A 19593-nucleotide genomic window follows, 5' to 3' on the forward strand; every position below is an offset into this window, starting at 1 on the left:
TAGATAAAGAACTCATAAAACTCAACAACAAAAAAACAAACAACCCAATTAAAAAGTGGGCAAAGGATCTGAACAGACATTTTTCTAAAGAAGATACACAGATGGCCAACAGGCACATGGAAAGATGTTCAACATCGCTAATTATTAGGGAAATGCAAAAGAATGAGTTTTGGAGAGCAGCAGGAGGAGAGAGTGGTGGGCTGGGGTCACTTTTCACTCTGAAAGCCTTGCACAACCCCACTGGTCACTCATCTGTGTTGACCATCCAAATTAAAGCTATAATCTGAGGTATGCCGGACAATGGAAACACCTGCCCTATGGAAATCTAAAGCCAAAATATAGGTCAATAACAAAAGAAGCGTTTTATAAGTACAACAGTGTAGGTGAAGTACCAAGACTATACACACTGAGAACAATTTTCTAATTTTTAAAATTGTTTTGACATCATAACAACATAAAGATGGGAAAAATTTTGTTTTTAATTTTTTGTTGCTGCATTTTCCATCTTCCCCTTCATATATTCTGCGTCAGTTCTCCCAAATGACCACCAGAAAGTCTATTGATTGAGCAGAGCAGCGTTTATTAGGTCTACTGCAGTGAGAGACCCACCACGTTGACAGTTGTAGGGTTCTTACCGAAAGCGGGGTAAAGACTTATAGGGTTTAGGTATCAGGGCTCAAGTGGGTAAGGCAGAGCTTTCAGGCGGGGAAGTGATTGGAATTGAGCAAGATGCATTATGTAATAGTTGGACACACTGAGACAGGGTTTTTGAAGGGAACTTTGGTAAGGAAATTGTTATGTGATAAATGAGCCATTGCCCAGGGGAGCAGTCTATTGTCCTGTTAAAGGAGATGGCTACTCAGATGAGCAAACTGTCTGGTCAAATTATTTGTAGGAATTTCTCAAAACAAACAGTGAAGTTATTTATCACATTACAGCTTATCTTCCAAGGCAGGATTTTTCTGGAGCAAACAATTAGGTCTCAGTTCTCAGCCCCAATAAGCTGTGTGGATGCAGGTGGTTTCAGTTCTCACCTGCGCCCAGACAGCTGCTGGTTTCCCCATCCACACTCGGTGCTTCCAGCATCCAGGCCTTTGATCCCATCCCTCTGCCTTGTTTTCTTTTTGGTTTTTTTGAGGAAGATTAGCCATGAGCTAACAACTGCCGCCAATCCTCCTCTTTTTGCTGAGGAAGACTGGCCCTGAGCTAACATCCATGCCCATCTTCCTCCACTTTATATATGGGATGCCTACCACAGCATGGCTTGTCAAGCAGTGCATAGGTCCTAAGCCAGGATCCAAACCAGGAAACCCCAGGCCACTGAAGCAGAACGTGCGAAATTAACCACTGCACCACCAGGCTGGCCCTTCTTTTCTTTGTAACACCTCCTTCTTAATTGCCCTCTGCACACTTGGCCGTATCTCCATTTATGTTGATGTGCGTGTTATTTCTTCTGCAAGCTCCATGAAGGCAGAGCCCTGCCTCATTCACTCTGGCTTTCTCTTTAGCATCTGACCTCACACATAGTAGACACATACAAAAAAATTGTTCAACAAAAAATGAATGACTGCTTGGTTGGAATTCAGCTCCTGCCAATGATCTTTATTATTATTAGTGAAATGAAAACATCTGACAAATTTTAGATTGTGTCTCATTATCAAGGAGACTTGTTCTTCTACAGTACCTCATTGGAAGACAGGTCATCTCATAGCCAGCGGGAATTGACTCAGAAGGGACGTTTGGAGTAACACAGCAGCAACAATGAAGCAGAAAATATCAGTGTGTATCTACCTTATGAAATCACAAACTTCTGAGCTTAACACCGCCTACTTTGAACTCCAAGAGGCTTCGTGTGCTTTTTGAGTAGTAACTGCCTCATCTATAAGTGCGAAACTGAACAAATAATATTTATGGCTTCTTTCAGCTTATTTTTAAAGTTAGAAAGTCTACAAATTTTCATGTTCTCTGACTCTGATAAGCTATGCTAATATAGTGGTTATATTAGAAGATGTTCCTTCTTCAGACTACATAGATGCTCATATATGTTCATGATAAAAACTCAGGTCTATAAGTTCTTGAATTTTTATTCAATTTTTTCTAAACTTGTCTTTATATGTACTTCAAGTTTTCAGGTAGATATTTTTATTACAAACAGGAGCAGACATACAACTAGATATGGAAAATAACGTAATGAACACCCATGAACCCAGTACCCAGTACCCAGCTTTGTCAACATCTGACTTTTGCACTGCTCTAGATAACTGTCAGGTTTATTAATATTTTTATGTCTCTGTTTCATCATCCATAAAATGAGGATAGTAATGGTACCTATCTCATAGGGTTGTTGTGAAAGTAAATGAATTATTATATGTGAAGTATTAAGAAGCATGCTTTGTCCCTAGTAAGTGTTACAGAAATGTTAGCTTTTGGAGGGCCGGCCTGGTGGCATAGCAGTTAAGTTCGCACGTTCCGCTTTGGCGGCCCGGGGTCCGCCAGTTCAGATCCCAGGTGCAGACATGGCACTACTTGGCAAGCTATGCTGAGGCAGGCGTCCCGCATGTAAAGTAGAGGAAGATGGACATGGATGTTAGCTCAAGGCCAGTCTTCCTCAGCAAAAAGAGGAGGATTGGCAGCAGATGTTAGCTCAGGGTTGATCTTCCACAAAAAAAAAAAGAAAAAAAGAAAAAGAAAAAAGAAATGTTAGCTTTATTGTTATAACAAACTTTAAACAGATTTGGAGCATCCTCTCCCATTTTCTATGATCCTGTTTCACTCTCTGCTTCCCCTAAATTTGGAGTTTATCATTCACATGCATTATTTCATCCTCTTAGTAGATTTGTATGTATCTGTATTGTTTACTAGGTTTTATAAATGTCACATAAATGACATTGTACTATGCATGAACTATCGCAACTTTGTTTCTTAACTTGATGTTTTCGAGATTTGTCTGTTTGATACATCGCATCCTGGCTAATTCCTGTTAATTTACTTCCCAAAAGGCTTTGCTTAAATGTCATTTTCTCAACCTGAAATATTCTGAACATCCTATTTAAATTTATCCCCCTCTGCTCCTATCCCCCTTACACTGTCCTTTTTTTCTTTTTGACATAAAGCTCATCACCTTCTAAACTATTACCTAATTTACCTATTTATCGGTTTATTTTTATTGTCGATCTCACCCTTAGAATATAAGCTCCAAGGAGGGATTTTCATCTGTTTTCATTTTTCCACTAACATGACCCACTGCCCTAAGAGTGCCTGGCATGAAGCGGGGGCACAATGGAATGATTTTTGTCTCTTCTCCTATGATGATTATTTCAGATATTTTCTTTCATAGTTGCCATTATTGCAAAAATGTTGCCATAAACATTCTTGTAAATATCGTCTTGGGCAACTCTGTAAGCTTCTCTCTGGTATATACCTGTAAGTGAAATTTCTGGGTGACAGAACTGTCTTCAAGATTCTTTTTAACTGATTTAGGATGTCTTGGACTCATCAAATGTTGGCTGTTGAAAAGGAAAGCATAAATAATCATCAAGAGACATAAATAAAAAACTATCAGCGGAGAGAAATTACTAAAATGAGCTTGCTTTTATTTATCAAGGAGATAATGCTTTGAATTTGATTATGTAAAGTCCTACTGCCGACATTGGATGCAATTGCTCAGTCAGCATGTCTTGATGAATTTGCCATGGATACTAATAACGCCTGGCTCCCAGACTAATTCAGAAATGGCTACTTCAGCAAAGCGCATGGAGACCCTAATCCACCTGGCTTACTGGAGTGCAAAGGAGCCCTTCAGACCCACTCTACAGTTGTGCCCCTCCCTGTTAGGGCTTATGATTAAAAGTAGATGCTCAATGTTTTGCTGCATTGTCTTTGATCACATTGAATCATCGCTTATTTTTGATGCCTTTCCACCGTTAGCCGGTTTTCTTTTCAAAGTTATACTTAGGGGGAAAATAGAAGGTAACTCTAATTGTCAAGCATACATTAGGGATTCTAAGCTATAGCCGAGAGAGAAATTAATCCTCAAAGCGTGTCACACCAAACAGCAGCGATCTGCAAATTGCAGATTATTTGTGTCATGCGGCCAGTGCCAGTAGCACATCAGAGAGCTGAAATCCATTTCAATTTTTATCCCAAGCTCGGGTGCTCGCGGTTTTCCATTGAACCCAAAGGATGTCGCAATAGCCCCTGTGATGATTTGCAAGGAAATTAAAAGAAAAAATAGTGATTGAAGACTCACATAGTTTTAATGCTTTTCAATGGAATATATTATCCAAATGAGTTTCCCTACATCCCAGCATGGTTATGGAGGAAATTCAGCAAAAGCTTTCCGAAAAAGTTGTAGTTCAGTTAATCCCCCTAAGGTGTTTTTGTCTTTTTGGGTTTTTTAATGCCTCTCAGTGACTTTGTGGAAATAATCTGCAACTTTAGAATACATTTTCCTGAGGAGATTCCCAATTAGATTGTAAAATACTCTTTATAGTATAAGGACAGAACAAAGTAATTGTCAATTATAGATACTAATTGAAATAAAAATCCCAGTTTCAAACTTATCCTTTAAAAAAAATAAGTAGGAATAAATTCTGTCTTCATATGCTTTTTAAAATAGATTTCCTCATTCTGTTTTTTTTTTTTTTTTTGGTGAGGAACATTGGTCCCAAGCTAACATCTGTTGCCAATCTTCCTCTTTTTGCTTGAAGAAGATTGTCCCTGAGCTAATATCTGTGCCAATCTTCCTCTGTTTTTTGTATGTGGGATGCTGCCACAGCATGGCTTGATGAGCGGTGTGTAGGTCCATGCCTGGGATTCAAACCCATGAACCCTGGGCTGCCAAAGCAAAGCGTGCGAACTTAACCACCATGCCACCAGGCCAGCCCATCCTTATTCATTTTTAATGCCAAACAGGCAACTTATTTTTATTTACAGTGAGCTCAGATTTTCAGAAAGCAAATGCAAGATATGACTGAGAAGTTTTGTAACTGGGAAAAACAAATAGAAGAACACAAACCTGAGAGGATATCATCAGGATAAGTCCCGGAGGAGATGAAATTCTAATTTCAATGACGGAAGACAACAAAACAGGCTTTTATAGTTGGGTCAAGGACAGGAAAAAGTAGGGAAATGCCTAAGAAAAACAGGCCCTCATTGAAGAAGACCGCACCATGTTAACAGGGGGAAAGCTACCCAATTCCTGTTTCTCCCATTTTCTTGAGCAAAGAGAATGTTTCCCATGCTCAAAAGGAGAGAACAAACAATTTCAGGAGGAACCTGTGCTTAAGAAAAGTGAGAACAGAACAGGGAACACAGAAATATTTTAAGAACTGTTATATCTCCAAAATCTTCTTCATATAATCTCAGAGTCACTTCCAGGCATCCCTGAGATAGCGTAAAGGAAGAGCAATCAGAGGTCAGAGTTCTGGAGATGGTTTTTTTTTTAACTTTTCAAAATGAAGCAAGATTAAATCTCAAAAATGGAAAAGCAATGAGTTTGACGTCAGTTTCAGCCATCAACTACAAAAAAAAAAAAAAACAAATAGTATGAGCACTTAATAAGGTATATGTACTCATTAAGATCCAACTCATTAAGATTCACCAAAACTGGATCTAGAGGAGGTCATGTGTGAGGGACGGGATGAAACTTCTTGACTTGAAACTGATAGCTGGACCCTGGGGTGCAAATGTTGAGCTGGCGTTAGAGACAAGTGGAGGCAGAAGGTTCTGTTGAACCAGTCAAGCAACTGTGGAGGAGAGATTTAGAAACAGAACAACACTGGGCTGAAGATGGAGCCCATGTTGGGATGTCAGAAAGAAGAAGGAAGGGACAATAAAGAAAATGGAGAAGCAAAGGAATGAGGAAAAGAACAGGGAAGTGAATCTCACAACTTCAGGGAGAATGTTTTAAGGGTGATAGGCTGACCTAATCCCAGATACTACAGGGAGATGAAAGGGACAGGACTGGGCAAGGGCCATTGGCAGTAAGTACTTAACTAAGCGAAGGGGCCCTGCCCTGGGTCTCTGTCTGATCTCCCCCCACACCTCTCCCCATAGGAGCCCACAGGATCTGAGCCCTGCCTGGGTTCCTAGATACCTGGAATTCAGAATTCCCTGCACAGATGGCTCTGAGACTCTTAACTGGCTCAGTCTTCCTGAAGGCAATGGTGAAAGGATAACTCATGGTGGGGGGCTTAGTGGTAGAGCTTGATCCCACAGGTTGCACCATATTGGTGTGCAAGAATCCCTTCAAGGAGGAGGGAGTCTGAGAGTAAGAGGAGGGGAAGGGCCAGGAATGAGGTCTGGCTGTGTCAGTCCAGCCACATTCAGGAGCAGATCTCCAAGGGGTCTGAGATTTCTCAATCATCACCTTGAGATCCTCCTGCAGGGGTATTTGTCAAAGTTTAACAGTTTTTAGATTTATTTATAGCTCTCAAATGTTCAGACACATGATATGTTGTTACAGTTCCCCCAGGCCAATAAGTTAGGGGGCTATTCTAGAGTTCGGCCTAGCTATTGCGTCCCGAATTCAGAGTGGACACCATAGAACACTTTATCAGTAGGGTGGGCAGAAACCCACCCATGTGATGTTAAAGGTGCAATGAAGAAGTGAATGTAGCAGGTGTGAGGGCTCTCATCTACAAAGTCTGACCTTGCCAACAAAGAGAAGATGCCTCTCCAAGTCTTCTTGGAATGAAGCACCGAGAAATCACAGATTAGGTCTGGCTCCTTCCCTCGGGCTCCCCAGCATCTGGTCAAGTGTCTGACACTAAATACATGAGTGAATGTGGCGACGGTGAATAAACAGGAGGCTTCCTGAGTACCACATTTGAGCGGGGATGTTGCCAACGACAAGGTCAAATCTAAGAATAGAGGGAAGAGCGATGAGCATCTAGATGCTTCCTGTAAAGTTTCACATATATTTACAGATTATTTCAGACAAATGGGTATTTGCCTCAGGAAAGTGAAGCGTAATAAAGACTTAAAATATTTGGATATAGTTTCTATCACTCCAACTCTAGAGCTAATATCAAGAAAGATCCTTCTAACAATAAGAATGCTTCATTATTAGAATGGAATTCTTTAGCTGACTCCTGACCCCTGTCACTAGAAGTCTTGAGACAGAGGCTGAAATGCAACCTGTCAGGATGTCATAGAAGGGAATTCTGTGTTAGGAGAGAAGTTGGTCTGGAGAAAGTAACAGCTGATAATTCTTTAAAAACTAAGATATTTTTGTGCTTTAATACATGACTATGTATTACATAAATCTATCTTTAATCATTGAAGAAATTAAATACCAGCAAGTCTGTAAAATCTAAGAATTGGATCTGATTGTCATTGATATAAACAATATCATCAGATTGCATTTGGCAGTTGTGTGACTGTCTTGAGGAAAATATTGTGACATTTCATCAATGGTCTCAGTAATTGCCTGAGGGAGGCCCCAGTCTGAACCAAGCCAGCAGACCCGGCCTCCGTCTTTTGTTGATAACAGAGCTTTACCCTTGCTGAAAATTAGCTTTATTTTGACAAGGCTAGTAAGAAATGGAGCTTTTAAATAACTCTTTCTTGCTTGAATAGTGGTATACTAATATCTTATGTTTAAAAATTAAACTTTGCCCTTCAAGTATAAAATAGTTCATTTTTAAGATTTTAAAAAACTGACCTTAGGACAAATACTCTTTCACTCATAGGTCCTTAAATTAACTCTATGCAGGCTTGTAAAGTCATCTATTTTCCAGTGCTCTTGTTTGTGAGAATGGGAAGGCTTTTCCCCCTTAATTCATTTATTTATTCAGCAAGTATTTATTGAGTACTACCTCTGTGCTGGGTGCTGTGCTGGTTCCCAAGTCATAAATAAAGTGGTAAGTCCCTGTCCTTGTGGAGCCTGCGTTCAGGGGAGAAAAGCAGATATTATCAAATAATTACACTCATAGTTAATGGAAATTGTGATAGGCGCTACACATATGGGACCTCAAAACCCTTTTTCGTTCAGTTTAATTAGTTGTCATTGATGCAAACTTTATATGTGTGCCAACACATTCACATTGAACGTATTATCTTTTCTGGAGAGTACAATAATATATAATATGACTGAAAAGACTGGCTCTACCACCAGTGGACACCCGTGTTCGTAGCCCCTTCATGTTCATTTTTTATAGTCATTCCATGATGACCACTTTTAACCTCTGAAATTCTGCTTTGCTTTTGTTTTTTGGTTGTGCGTAGATTTCTGATGTCTCTATGGTAGTATATTTTCTCCCCCAAACACAAGAAGTGTGCTCAAGTTAATCAGACTGATCTTATTAGTTTGACAGTTAAAAGATGGTTGCATGTGAAATTCTGAACCTGTGGCATTTTCATATGCAAGATCTAACATCTGTTTTTGTTAAACCACCATCACAGGGCAGCAAGTCGGTTGCCGTGCATAGAGTCTAGGATTTGAGGTAGAATTTCAAGGTAGAATTGTCTATTACACAGCTCTGTCATTTGCTTCACTCACTACCTGGGTGACAAAAGACAAGTTATCTTGAATATTACAAAGCAGCTACAAATAGAAAACAGAGCCCCTTCCCGCTCCCCCCCAATAAAAACGAGATCGGCTCTGGTCAAACAGAACTATGAGCCGTCAGTTCTCTTCCTTGACATCTTTGTGGAATATTTGTTTTTAAACTGCAGCTTGTTTGCCATAATCATCCATCTGTTGATCGTGTACTCAAGTGATGCCCATCCTCTGCGCTATGGCTGACTCAGAAGGCTAAACAGAAGGTATATTAGGCAGTTGCTAACTGTCCATTTTGTCGGAAATTGGAGTTAGTTTCCCTTTTGCATGTTTGCATAAGTGGATGTATTTGGGGACCTGGGGCTTAAGTTATTTTCATTATTGCCTCTATTAATTCACTTCCTAAGTGTAGATATGTAAAGCATGCAGTCTGAAATGACCAGTGAGATTAAAAAATAACTTCCAGGTAGTTCAAAGGTAAAAATATGTCATAAACCTTTATAATATCAAATAAAAATATCAAATTGCTTATTAATCATTTTAGATTATTGTAGTGAGTAAATGAATAAATGGGCTAATAAAAATTTAAAGCCTTAAATGTACACTAACCATATTTTTCTAAGCATATATGATCTGATCTTATGTACATATACATATGTGAATATATATGTATACACATTATATACATATACATATGTACATAGTTGATAATTATTATCATAATAATCTCAATTACTTAATTGGATATTGGGTTCCTTTAGCAAAATTCGTCTCTAAATATTGAAGATTTGGGCAAAAAGGTTATTTCTGGGATAGCAGAAGAACAACCATTTCATTTTTTTTTAATTTTTATTTATTTTGGTGAGAAAGACTGGCCCTGAGCTAACATCACTGCCAATCTTCCTCCATTCTGTATGTGGGATGCCTCCACAGCATGGCTTGATGAACGGTGTGTAGGTTCACACCCTAGATCTGACCCTGTGAACCCTGGGCCACAGAAGCAGAGCACACGAACTTAACCACTACACCCAGGCTGGCCCCAGAACAACCATTTCAGCTACAGTCTCACAAGTACTCTTGCACTCCAGAGATCCTCAAAATAGCAACCACCAGTCATGAAGAATTTATTATGTACAAGGAGCTGTCCTAGGTAATAGATATACGACCATACATAGAGATACACATCATTTACAACAACCCCATAAGTGAAATCTTCTTACTCCCCTTTTTACAGGTAGAAAATGAAGGATTTACAGCTAACACCCTATCTTTGGCCCCAGATAACATAGCTAGTTAGTGGTGGAGATGAACAGTCCCCTCATTTATTTCTCCTCTTCTTGCTTCATCATTATTTCTCATTTCCCCCTGGGCCAGGTACCTGGCAGTGGGGGAGGGTGGGCCAGGCTGGGACTGAAAGTACCCTCCACTTTCACATGTAGGGTAAAGAGATTGTAGAATCCACCCACTGAGAGAGAGAGGAGAGAGGGGAGTAAGAGGACAGTGACAACCAGGAAAATACACACATCTTGTCTGCACGCTGGTCTTCCTTTCTCAGGCATGTTTGGGAATGCCTCTGTCCTGAGGAGCATATCTATGCCCACACATTCTTGATTTTATTCACATCCTTCATTCTTAGGGGTGTTACCATTTAGTGCATTCTTTCAGTCCAGCTGGATTTGTAAAGTCCTCGAAGACAACATTATGCTTCTTTTCCTTCTGTATTGCACCAAAAGTAGTGCTGGACACAACACTGATATTTAGTTCATTTCCTCAGCCATTTTTTCAAGGAAAGACTTAAATAACAAATTAAAATGCCTAATGTAGCATATATTATACTATTCGGTATTTCTCAACCTAAAACCATTGTTTAATATGTTTTCCAAGTAAGTTGGAGCTTCACATTTTCCCTCTGAAGACAGATAATGATTTTACCTTTTAATCCAGACAAGACTAGACAGAAGCGGTCAGGTCTCCATCACATCAACTTCGAAACCCACCATCTGAGAGAGCCTCGGGGCTTTTATTTGGTAAATCACCTGCAAAAGCCAGAAAATTATTGAATTTCTTTTCTTCTATATATATAATATATAGTGGAAATGACCCAGCATTTAACCTTTATTTCTTGTTTTGTTGCTTTAACTACTCTGATAATCTTTGTCTTTGAATAAGTATATTTAGATGACTCAATTTTTCAGCAGTTGCCCTAAGATTTACAATTCGTACTTTAACTAATCTAAGTCCACTTTCAAAGATCACTAGAACACAGAATTTGTATGGTGCAGATACCTTATTGCATAATATTCCCAATTCCTCCTTCAAATGCTTTGTGACATTGCTGTCATTCATTTCACACACACACACACACATATATATCTATATGCACTGTAATCACCCAGTACATTGCTACTATTATTCCTTTAAATTTATCTTTCAAATAAATTAAGAATAAGAAAAATAAAAGGTCTTATTTTGCCTTCATTTATTCCTTCAACACTCTTCCTTTCTTTATGTAGACCCAAATTTCTGACCTATATCATTTTCCTTCTGCATGGAGAACTTTTAATGTTTCTTGCAGGGCAGGTCTATTGGGAATGATCCTCTCAGTTCTTGTCAAAGAAAGTCTTTACTTCACTTTTGAAAGGATAATTTTGCTGGATATAGAATTCTAGCTTGGCAGCATTTTTATTTCAACATTTGAAATATTTCACTCCACTCTCTTCTTGCATACATGGTTTCAGATGAGAAATTTTCTGTAATTCTTATTTTTGTTTATCAATAAAGTGGTTTTCTTTCTTTGACTTCTTTCACAATTCTCTGTCTTTGGTTTTCTGCAAAACCAAAGATATGGTTACACTTAGATGTGATTTTTGGATATTTACTTTGTTTGGTGTTCTTTGAGCTTCTTGGACCTGTAGTTTGGTATCTATCATTAATCTTGGAAAGTTCTCAGCCATTGTTACTTCAAGTATTTCTTCTGCTCTATGCTCTCTTTCTTTTGTTTCTGGTACTCAAATTACAGGTATGTTACCTCTTTTGAAGTTGTCTTGCAGTTCTGGGATGTTGTGTTATATTTTTTTTCATTCTTTCTTTTTTTTTTCTTTGCATTTCAGTTTAAGGAGTTTCTTTTGACCTTTCCTCAAGCTTACTGATTCTTTCTTCAGCCATGTCAAGTCTGTTGACAGCTCATCAAAGGCATTCTTCATTTTGGTTATAGTTTTTGATTTCTAGCATGTCCTCTTGATTCCTTCTTAGAGATCCCATCTCTCGCTTATATTACCAATCTGCTCTTGCATGTTGTCTGCTTTTTCCATTAGAATCCTTAACATCTTAATCACAGTTATTTTAAACCTCCTGTTTGATAATTCCAACATCTATATCATAGGTGAATCTGATTCTGATTCTTGTTTTATCTCTTCATACAATGTTTTTCTTGCCTTTTGGCATGACTAGAAATTGTTTGTTGAAAGTTGGACACATTATATGGAATAATAGGAACTGAGGTAAATAGGCCTTTAAGGTGAGAATATATGTCATTCTGCCAAGGAGTCAGGCGGTGTTTAATATTTGCTATAGTTGAAGCTGCCAGAGGTTTCAAATTCCCCTAGGGTCCTTGATTTTTGTCTCCCCTCTTGACTTTGGGCTTCCCTAATTACTCCTCCTCAGAGAGAATCTGTTTCCTGTGGTTCTTTCAGCTCCCACCCGCTGTTATTTTACTGGAACACTGCTGGTGAGGTGGTGAGGTTAATGGGGAAGGTGTTCTATAATCTTCCAGTTAAGTCTCAGTCTTTTAGTGAGTCTGTTTCTTGGGACTGTGACTTTCACAAGTGTTTTTCCAGTGGTATCGGGGTTTTTTTCCCCTGCCTCTTACTCCCTCCCCTGCATGAAGTGTTCTCAGTCTATTTCCTTGAGACTCTGACTTCTGTTGACTATTTTCCTCCATTTGGTGAGAAGGCTGGAGTCAGAGGAATGCCCTTCTCCCATAGCACTGGCGTAGGTGCTGGCAAAGCCCTTTTCCCTGGAGAGCAGACCTTTGTTACAGAGAAGGCTCTGGACGTATTTCACAATGATTACTCTCCCACTCCTCCTGCCAGAGCCACAAGGGGATCTTCTCCTTAAGGACCTTGTAGGGTTCTTGAAAGTAAAGATCAGGAAAATCTCTAGGACCCTGGACCCCTAGAGTTTCTCTCTCTCACACTAGTCCACACCCAGCTTCTAGCAATGCATCAAAATTACCACCTAAATATTCCTACCAGTTTATAGTCCCAGTGACTTATGCTCCATATAAGCAGATCTGGTTGTGACTCACTGGATTTGCCTGTCTCTCCAGATTTCAGTGGTGCTTTGCCCTGTAACGTCAGTTCTCTGATGTGTCCAAACAAAGTTGATTTTCAGTTTGCCCAGATTTTTCTTGTTGGAAGGATGGGAATAATAACTTCCAACCCCTTTACATGTCAGAGCTGAAAAAAGAAGTGCTGACCTTTATTTCATAAGACAATGGATCATGTAGCAATTGTTTCAGCAAGCTACTTCCCTTTAAATAAATGAGATTATTATAAGAAATAGCAGCAGTCATTAGATGTGGGAATGCCATTAATATTATTAGCAATGAATTTGCTTTCTATTTTATGTCATTCCATCTTGCTTTCACATACATTCTAAACTACTGTTTGAAGTAGACATTGTGATTTCTTGATAAAGGATATGGCATTTAGAGTAACTGACTTATTCAAGAATGCATAGTTAGCTAGCTGTTGCAGAACCAGAGCTTCAACCTAAGCCGTGATGACAATAACTTGTTTTAAAAGGCATGAAACCCCCAATTTTGATATTCCCCTTCTGTAACCCATACCTCCAACTGCTATTGTCAAGTGTTGACAGTGTCTATAGGCTGTTCTTTTGAGGAAATTGGATGAAAGGAGAAGCAAAGAGATAGAGTGGTAACTATATGCTCAAGGCTGGATTTTTGCTGAATTTTCAAATGGGAAAGATTTATGTACATATATGGTTTGAAGTGAACAACCCACAGAGCCATGGAGCTTGAGAAGAGAGAGTGAGTGGTAAGTTAAGCCTACAAGGAACTGAGAGGGGACAAGTAAGCATGGATGAGGAAGAACTCTTGTTCTGAGGAGGAGGAGCCTTTCCCATTTCACCCTGGAGGACTAGAGAGGGATGGAATGGGGGTTATGATTGGGAAAGAACATGAAGTTCAGGGATGGTACACTTGATGGTTGCCACAAGATTGGCTCTCTGGAAGCCAAGTCTGAGGCAGAGGGTGGCGTACAGATGTTTATTGGGATCACACCTGGGAAAGGAGGAGAAGGGAGCAGGATTGGGCAGAGTAAGAAGTTGAACTGCTATGTAGGCCCAAGAAAGCCTCAGGCAGCCAGCAGGAGGTGGAGCAGGGGTGCCCATCAGTAGCCCATGTTGGGACAAAGTAGCTGGGTGTTCAACCTCCCCATCACCCAGTCAGCAGATTTGGGGCCCTAAGGAAAGTGTGTCCTCAGGCAAGGTGACTCTCTGCAGCTGAGGAAGACCAGCGTGCAGGGGGAGGCTTCTCAAGGTCTTCCCACAGCTTCTTCACAGGGCGTCCGGGCCCCTCATCTCCGTGTCCACTGCGATAGCTTTCCTTTTTGGGACTTGTGTCACGTGAGGTGGTATTTTGAGAATGAAGTATTCAGAGGCTAATTGAGAAGAATAGTGATGATTTGGAAGAGTCCCTGAGGGAGATGGGAGGGAGTGCTGACCAAAGACAAGCGAGGGGGCAAGCTGCACCGAGGGCTCAGCAGGGAGTGGACCCGAATGTGCAGTGGCACCACTCTCAACAAGGTTGCGGCTTCTGGTAGCTGGTGTGAATTTCAGTTAGAAGATCTTCCAGCCCCATTTTGTTACACTAGCTGTGATTAGCAGGAATGAAACAGGAGAAGGAAAAACAGGTGGTGGCATTTATCCAGAGCTTGATGTTGGATGTCAGCAAAGCAGTTCCAGTGGAAGTACAAAGGAGTTACGGATTCTAAGCATCACTGAGATCTTCCCATGTGGGGTCCAGGCTGGGGAGAGAGGTGAGAGGTCAGGAGAAGACCACTTAACCAATAAAAGCAAAGCACCTGCAGGGCTGGAGGTCAGAGCTGAGGACTCTGGGATGAGAAAAGAGGAAGGCTGGAGTAGGAGCCCCTCCCAGGTGCCATAACGACCGAGCTAGATGGAGACTGGCTAGATGGTAGATGACATATTCATGGAGCACCTGCCATTGGACACTTTGTACAGCCGTGCATTGTTCCAGGCATGGCTGATATAGCAGTGACAAAACAGCAAAGATCCCTGCACTTGTCACCTTTGTATTTCAGCAGTGGGAGGCGGAAAATAAAGTAATTGAGGTGCACAGCACATTCGAAGATGATGAGTGCCCTGGAGAAAGTAGAGCAGTGATGGGGGTGTGGGGGCGTGAAAATAGGCTGCAATTTCATGTAGGGTGGTCCCGAACGGCCTCACTGAGAAGGTGACATTTGAGCAGGACTTGAAGGAGGTCAGGAGTGCTCCATGCAGGTATCAGGGCCAGGGGCTTTCCAGATGCAGGGCGTGGCATATATCAAGGCCTGGAGACAGCAGCCTGCCTGGGATGGTCAGCAACAGAGAAAGATGAGCAAGCCAGCATGGCTGAAGTGCACTGAGCAAGGGAGAGAGAGGGCTCAGAGACAGTGGAGGACCTCATAGGCCACTCTGAGGACCTTGGCATTTACTCTTAGTGAGATGGAAAACCCACACATATTTTAAGAGAATCCTTTTAACTGTTATCTCAAGAAGAGACGGACTGATGGGGGCATGAAGGCAGATGATGCTGGGTGCCGTGAGCATACGATGTGGTCCAAGTAGACAGCCACGGCTTCAAAAGAGGAGGATCCATTGTCATGTGTGTGTAGACCCCATGTGGGGATTTCGGATAAAACAAGCGTACACTACCACCATTAACACCTACTTGCATATCATCTTTAATTGGCAGGCCCTTTTTCCCCTCTTTGTCACACTACTGCATTCCGTATGCGTGTCTTGCATTTCTAGTTTTGTTATTTTGTCTTTTGTTTTATTTTATTTTATTTTGTCTTTTATTTTGTTAGTTTGTCTTCAGACTAAGTTTGCATCTGTCTGTTTCCCACATTGATGTCCCTGTGATGAGCACACAGATACCCCTCCATGGTCTTCTTAAATATCTTGACCCCTTACAACTCTTTCCTTCTAACTACATGCTATATCTGTCCTTGTTTGTTACATTTTATTGCACCTACCAGGTGTTTCAGGTAATTATCTAGTCTTCCGTTAAAGATGTTTATATTTGAGCTATCACTGACATCAATCCTTTCAGTTATGTCTTAGGAGAACGTTAGAATACAAATTCTGAAGACAGGCTAATTTTAAATTCTGTTTCTTATTTTACCTGCCATTAAAATAAGTCAAATCAGTTTTCTCAAATTTGTGGGATATGAAGGACCACTGTAAATGAAAAAAAAAATCCTCCAAAACTTCTAAAATTGAATAGTTATTTTTTAAAATAACATTTCTTAAATATGGCTAGATATAAATTTATATAAACATGTTATGCTTATACAATAAGAAGGCCCAAATGAAAATTTGTAAATTAAATGAGAATGAAAGCACAAAACCAAAAGAGTCCAAATTAACTCTATGAATTTAATCTGACAGATGCTGTCATCTTACTGAAACTAAATTGTTGCTTGGGATGGAACAGGGCCTTCCTGGGTCTTCTGATCTCAGCACACCTACGACCCTGTGCTAGGTAGTACTTCAATTCTTCTATCAATCACTTCTCCTGGTAATCCCTCTCCTTATACACTTGGCACAGGACCAGGGGACCCTCACATGTTGAGACGCACCTGGAATTCTCTCTGCTTCTGTTCTTTCTTCATTGGTTTCACAAAACCAAAATAGGACCATTTGCTCCCAAGGAGATCTAAAACTCAAGAATTGACAGGAGGCTGAATTTCCACAGCAGTTTTTGGTTGAATTGTGGCCAACCAAATGACCCATAAGACACTTTTACTAATTATTTAGATGATCGTCAGAATAGCAACTCTGAAATGAACAGCACATCAAAAAGATTCTTCAGACTCCAAGTCTTTGTGGCCTCCAGTTGGAGAAACACGTATCAAGTATATCTTCTAACATTAAGGATCTTGCTTTCCTTCTTTGTAGTATTGGATGTGCCTATGGCAATTAATTCACCACATTTTCCATCAAAATATTCACCTCGGGATTTTCATTTATTTTCCTGAACTATTTTCAGGTGATATCACCAGTTTTTGTTTTTCAATCTTTTGTACTATCTTAATGAACATTTATGAATCACTTTCTCAAAGCATGAGATGCTATAATGTCAAGACTATATCAAATATAATATCAAAGACTAAAACCATGATCCAGCGTTTTACATGATCACAGAATTTCGGAACTAGAACTAACCCAGTCAAACCAGATATTTCCACTCTAAAATATCCTGCATAAATAGTCATTTAGCCTCTGTTTGAAAACCTCCAGTTACTGGCTTACAAGGCAATGTATTCCACTTTTAAATTAGAAATTTATTTGCATTGAACCAAAACCTGCCTGCTGTAATTTTTACCTGTTGATTTTAATCATACCTTCTAGAATAATGCACAAATCTAATCTTTCTTGCAACGGATAACTTCTTCACCCCTGTGAAGACAATTCCCTCCTTCCTCAGCCTGCCCTCCCCGAGAGAAAGTCGTCAACACTGTCCGCCATTCTTACATCACAATGCTGAGTAACAGGAGAAACAGCTCAGTGATTGTTTTGGCGCATTTTGCATACAAGCCAATTTCCGTAATAGAAACTTCAACCAATTATGTAATCCATAGATCTTATCTCAAAGAAACAGGTTTTTATATCAATTTTGTTTCCAGATTTAATATTATACATGACTACAAATTAATACTGTGGAATAATTCTATTAAAAAGACAGGGATGGAACACATTTTAAAGGATAACTAGCATGCACTGGCACATATAGATAATATGATTGATTGATTTACTTATTTCTATTTACAAGTGAAGAAAGAAAATGTAGGGGCTGGCCTGGTGGCTAGCGGTTAAGTTCTCCTGCTCTGCTTGGGCAGCCCAAGTTTGCCAATTCAGATCCCTGGAGCAGACCTACACACCACTCATCAAGCCATGCTGTGGTAGGCATCCTACATATAAAGTAGGGGAACGTGGGCATGGATATTAGCTCAGGGGCAATATTCCTCAGCAAAAAGAGGAGGATTGGTGGTGGAGGTTAGCTCTTGGCTAATCTTCCTCAAAAAAAAAAAAAAAGGTAAGAAAAAAAGAAAATTCGAAAGCTTAAAACAGGCTCTCATTGACTGGGTAGAATTAGAAGGTGATGGCCACCAAGACTGTGACGATCCTCCTCCCGGGTCCTTTCCATAAGAGACCCTTTCCAAACTGAAATGCGGGATCTTTATGGTCTTGACAAAGCTTCCTGGAAGAACCAAGCAAGGTTCTCAACCACAGCCAAATCCCATGAAGATGGGGTGTCTACCCGCCCTATTTTCATTCTTAATTCTCGGTGTGCTGGACCCCAGCCTGGAGGGCAGGAAACAGGACGTGATGAATACATGAAATGAACCTACACTTACCAGCTCTCTCCTTCTGGCCCCAGAAAATCCTGGCTCTATATTAGGGACAAGTAACATGCTGGGCAGAAAGACATGGTACCCTAAGGCCCCACAAAGACCAGATCACAATCCAGAGACGAGAAAAGGCCTGGCCAGCCTCATTTGTGGCTCCTTCCTAGAGTCACGGTCAGGGGCCAGGCAGCAGCCAGGGCTCCCTCGGAGGTTTGGCTATTTTGTGGTTGATGAGAATGTGTTTTGCAGGTAGGCGTTTATGTGCTCCCAAACTACAATACTGGTCATCAATAGTCATAACTGGATGTAAGAACATATTACTGCCCTAGAATGGGAATAACGTATTTGTGATTAATTCTTTTTTTCCACCAGCTGGCTGCCCCAACTCCTTGATTAAAGAGCTCCATCACTTCAGGATTCTTGGGGAAGAGCAGGTGAGTCAGCTTCTCGAAGGCTGTGCCAGAGTGTTGTGAAAGATAGACACTAATGAGACAGTCCACACTCTCTCCAGGAGGCAGAGTGTGTCTTCTGACCCTAGGGGCCCTGAAATGGGGAAGAAAGCCACGCTGGAGAAATGTGTGAGGACATTCTTCCTCTTCTATCCATCAGACCTGACAGGTTATTAATTGGTACATCTGCTACCTGCCAGAGCATTTCATCTCAGGACGCCAGCGGTAAGCAGGTACCACGTCGTGGCAGATAAGCAAACGAATAAGTGATGAGGTGAATTATGCCTGAGGGATCGATCGTCACAGACAGCCCTGATTTGGTGTCTGTGGGTGGATATGCAAGCTCTTTTCACCAGATTTTTGTACTTTGTGTGTATTATCTATATTTCACTACAGCACCTTTCTCCATGGATGTGAACATGTGACTTCAGTAAAAAGGATGGCCCATTTAAAGGAGATTATTTAAATGCCGTGATGTCTTCAGTAAGACATGTCGGATTTTAGATAGATGTGCTAAGCAAATAATTCAGGGTACTAAATGTTACACATGTACGTACACATACATATACTTTTGACTGCTTAAAAATGAATCTCTTGGGGCCGGCCCCGTGGCCGAGTGGTTAAGTTCGCGCGCTCCACTGCAGGCGGCCCAGTGTTTCATCGGTTCGAGTCCTGGGCGCGGACGTGGCACTGCTCATTAGACCACGCTGAGGCAGCGTCCCACATGCCACAACTAGAAGGACCTACAACTGAAAATACACAACTATGTACCCAGGGTCTTTGAGAGCAAAAAAGGAAAAATAAAATAGAAAAAAAAATGAATCTCTTAATCCTTTTACGGAATTACAGATTCTATATTATTATGTTAAATCTTGGTGTCAAGTTATCCTTGAAATACTTATACCAAGTAGCTGAGGACGTGTGGTTAACCTACCTTACACTCTCGTATTGACTTTTATTCCCAAGGTAGTCTTTGCCAGCTCTG

At 40.6% G+C, this 19593-nt stretch overlaps 1 protein-coding gene across 15 annotated transcripts in view; it reads left to right on the plus strand.

The window, feature by feature from the left end:
* Positions 1 to 19593, plus strand: part of PRKN (parkin RBR E3 ubiquitin protein ligase) — a 1201475-nt gene that overhangs the window by 987012 nt on the left and 194870 nt on the right. For all 15 annotated transcript variants that reach the window (XM_070520140.1, XM_014858373.3, XM_070520396.1 and 12 more), the window contains one exon: positions 18532 to 18593. In XM_070520140.1, coding sequence (XP_070376241.1) covers positions 18532 to 18593 — 62 coding nt within the window. The remainder of the gene's footprint in view (positions 1 to 18531; positions 18594 to 19593) is intronic.

Source organism: Equus asinus, chromosome 1, assembly GCF_041296235.1.
Source record: "Equus asinus isolate D_3611 breed Donkey chromosome 1, EquAss-T2T_v2, whole genome shotgun sequence".
Lineage (NCBI taxonomy): Eukaryota > Metazoa > Chordata > Mammalia > Perissodactyla > Equidae > Equus > Equus asinus.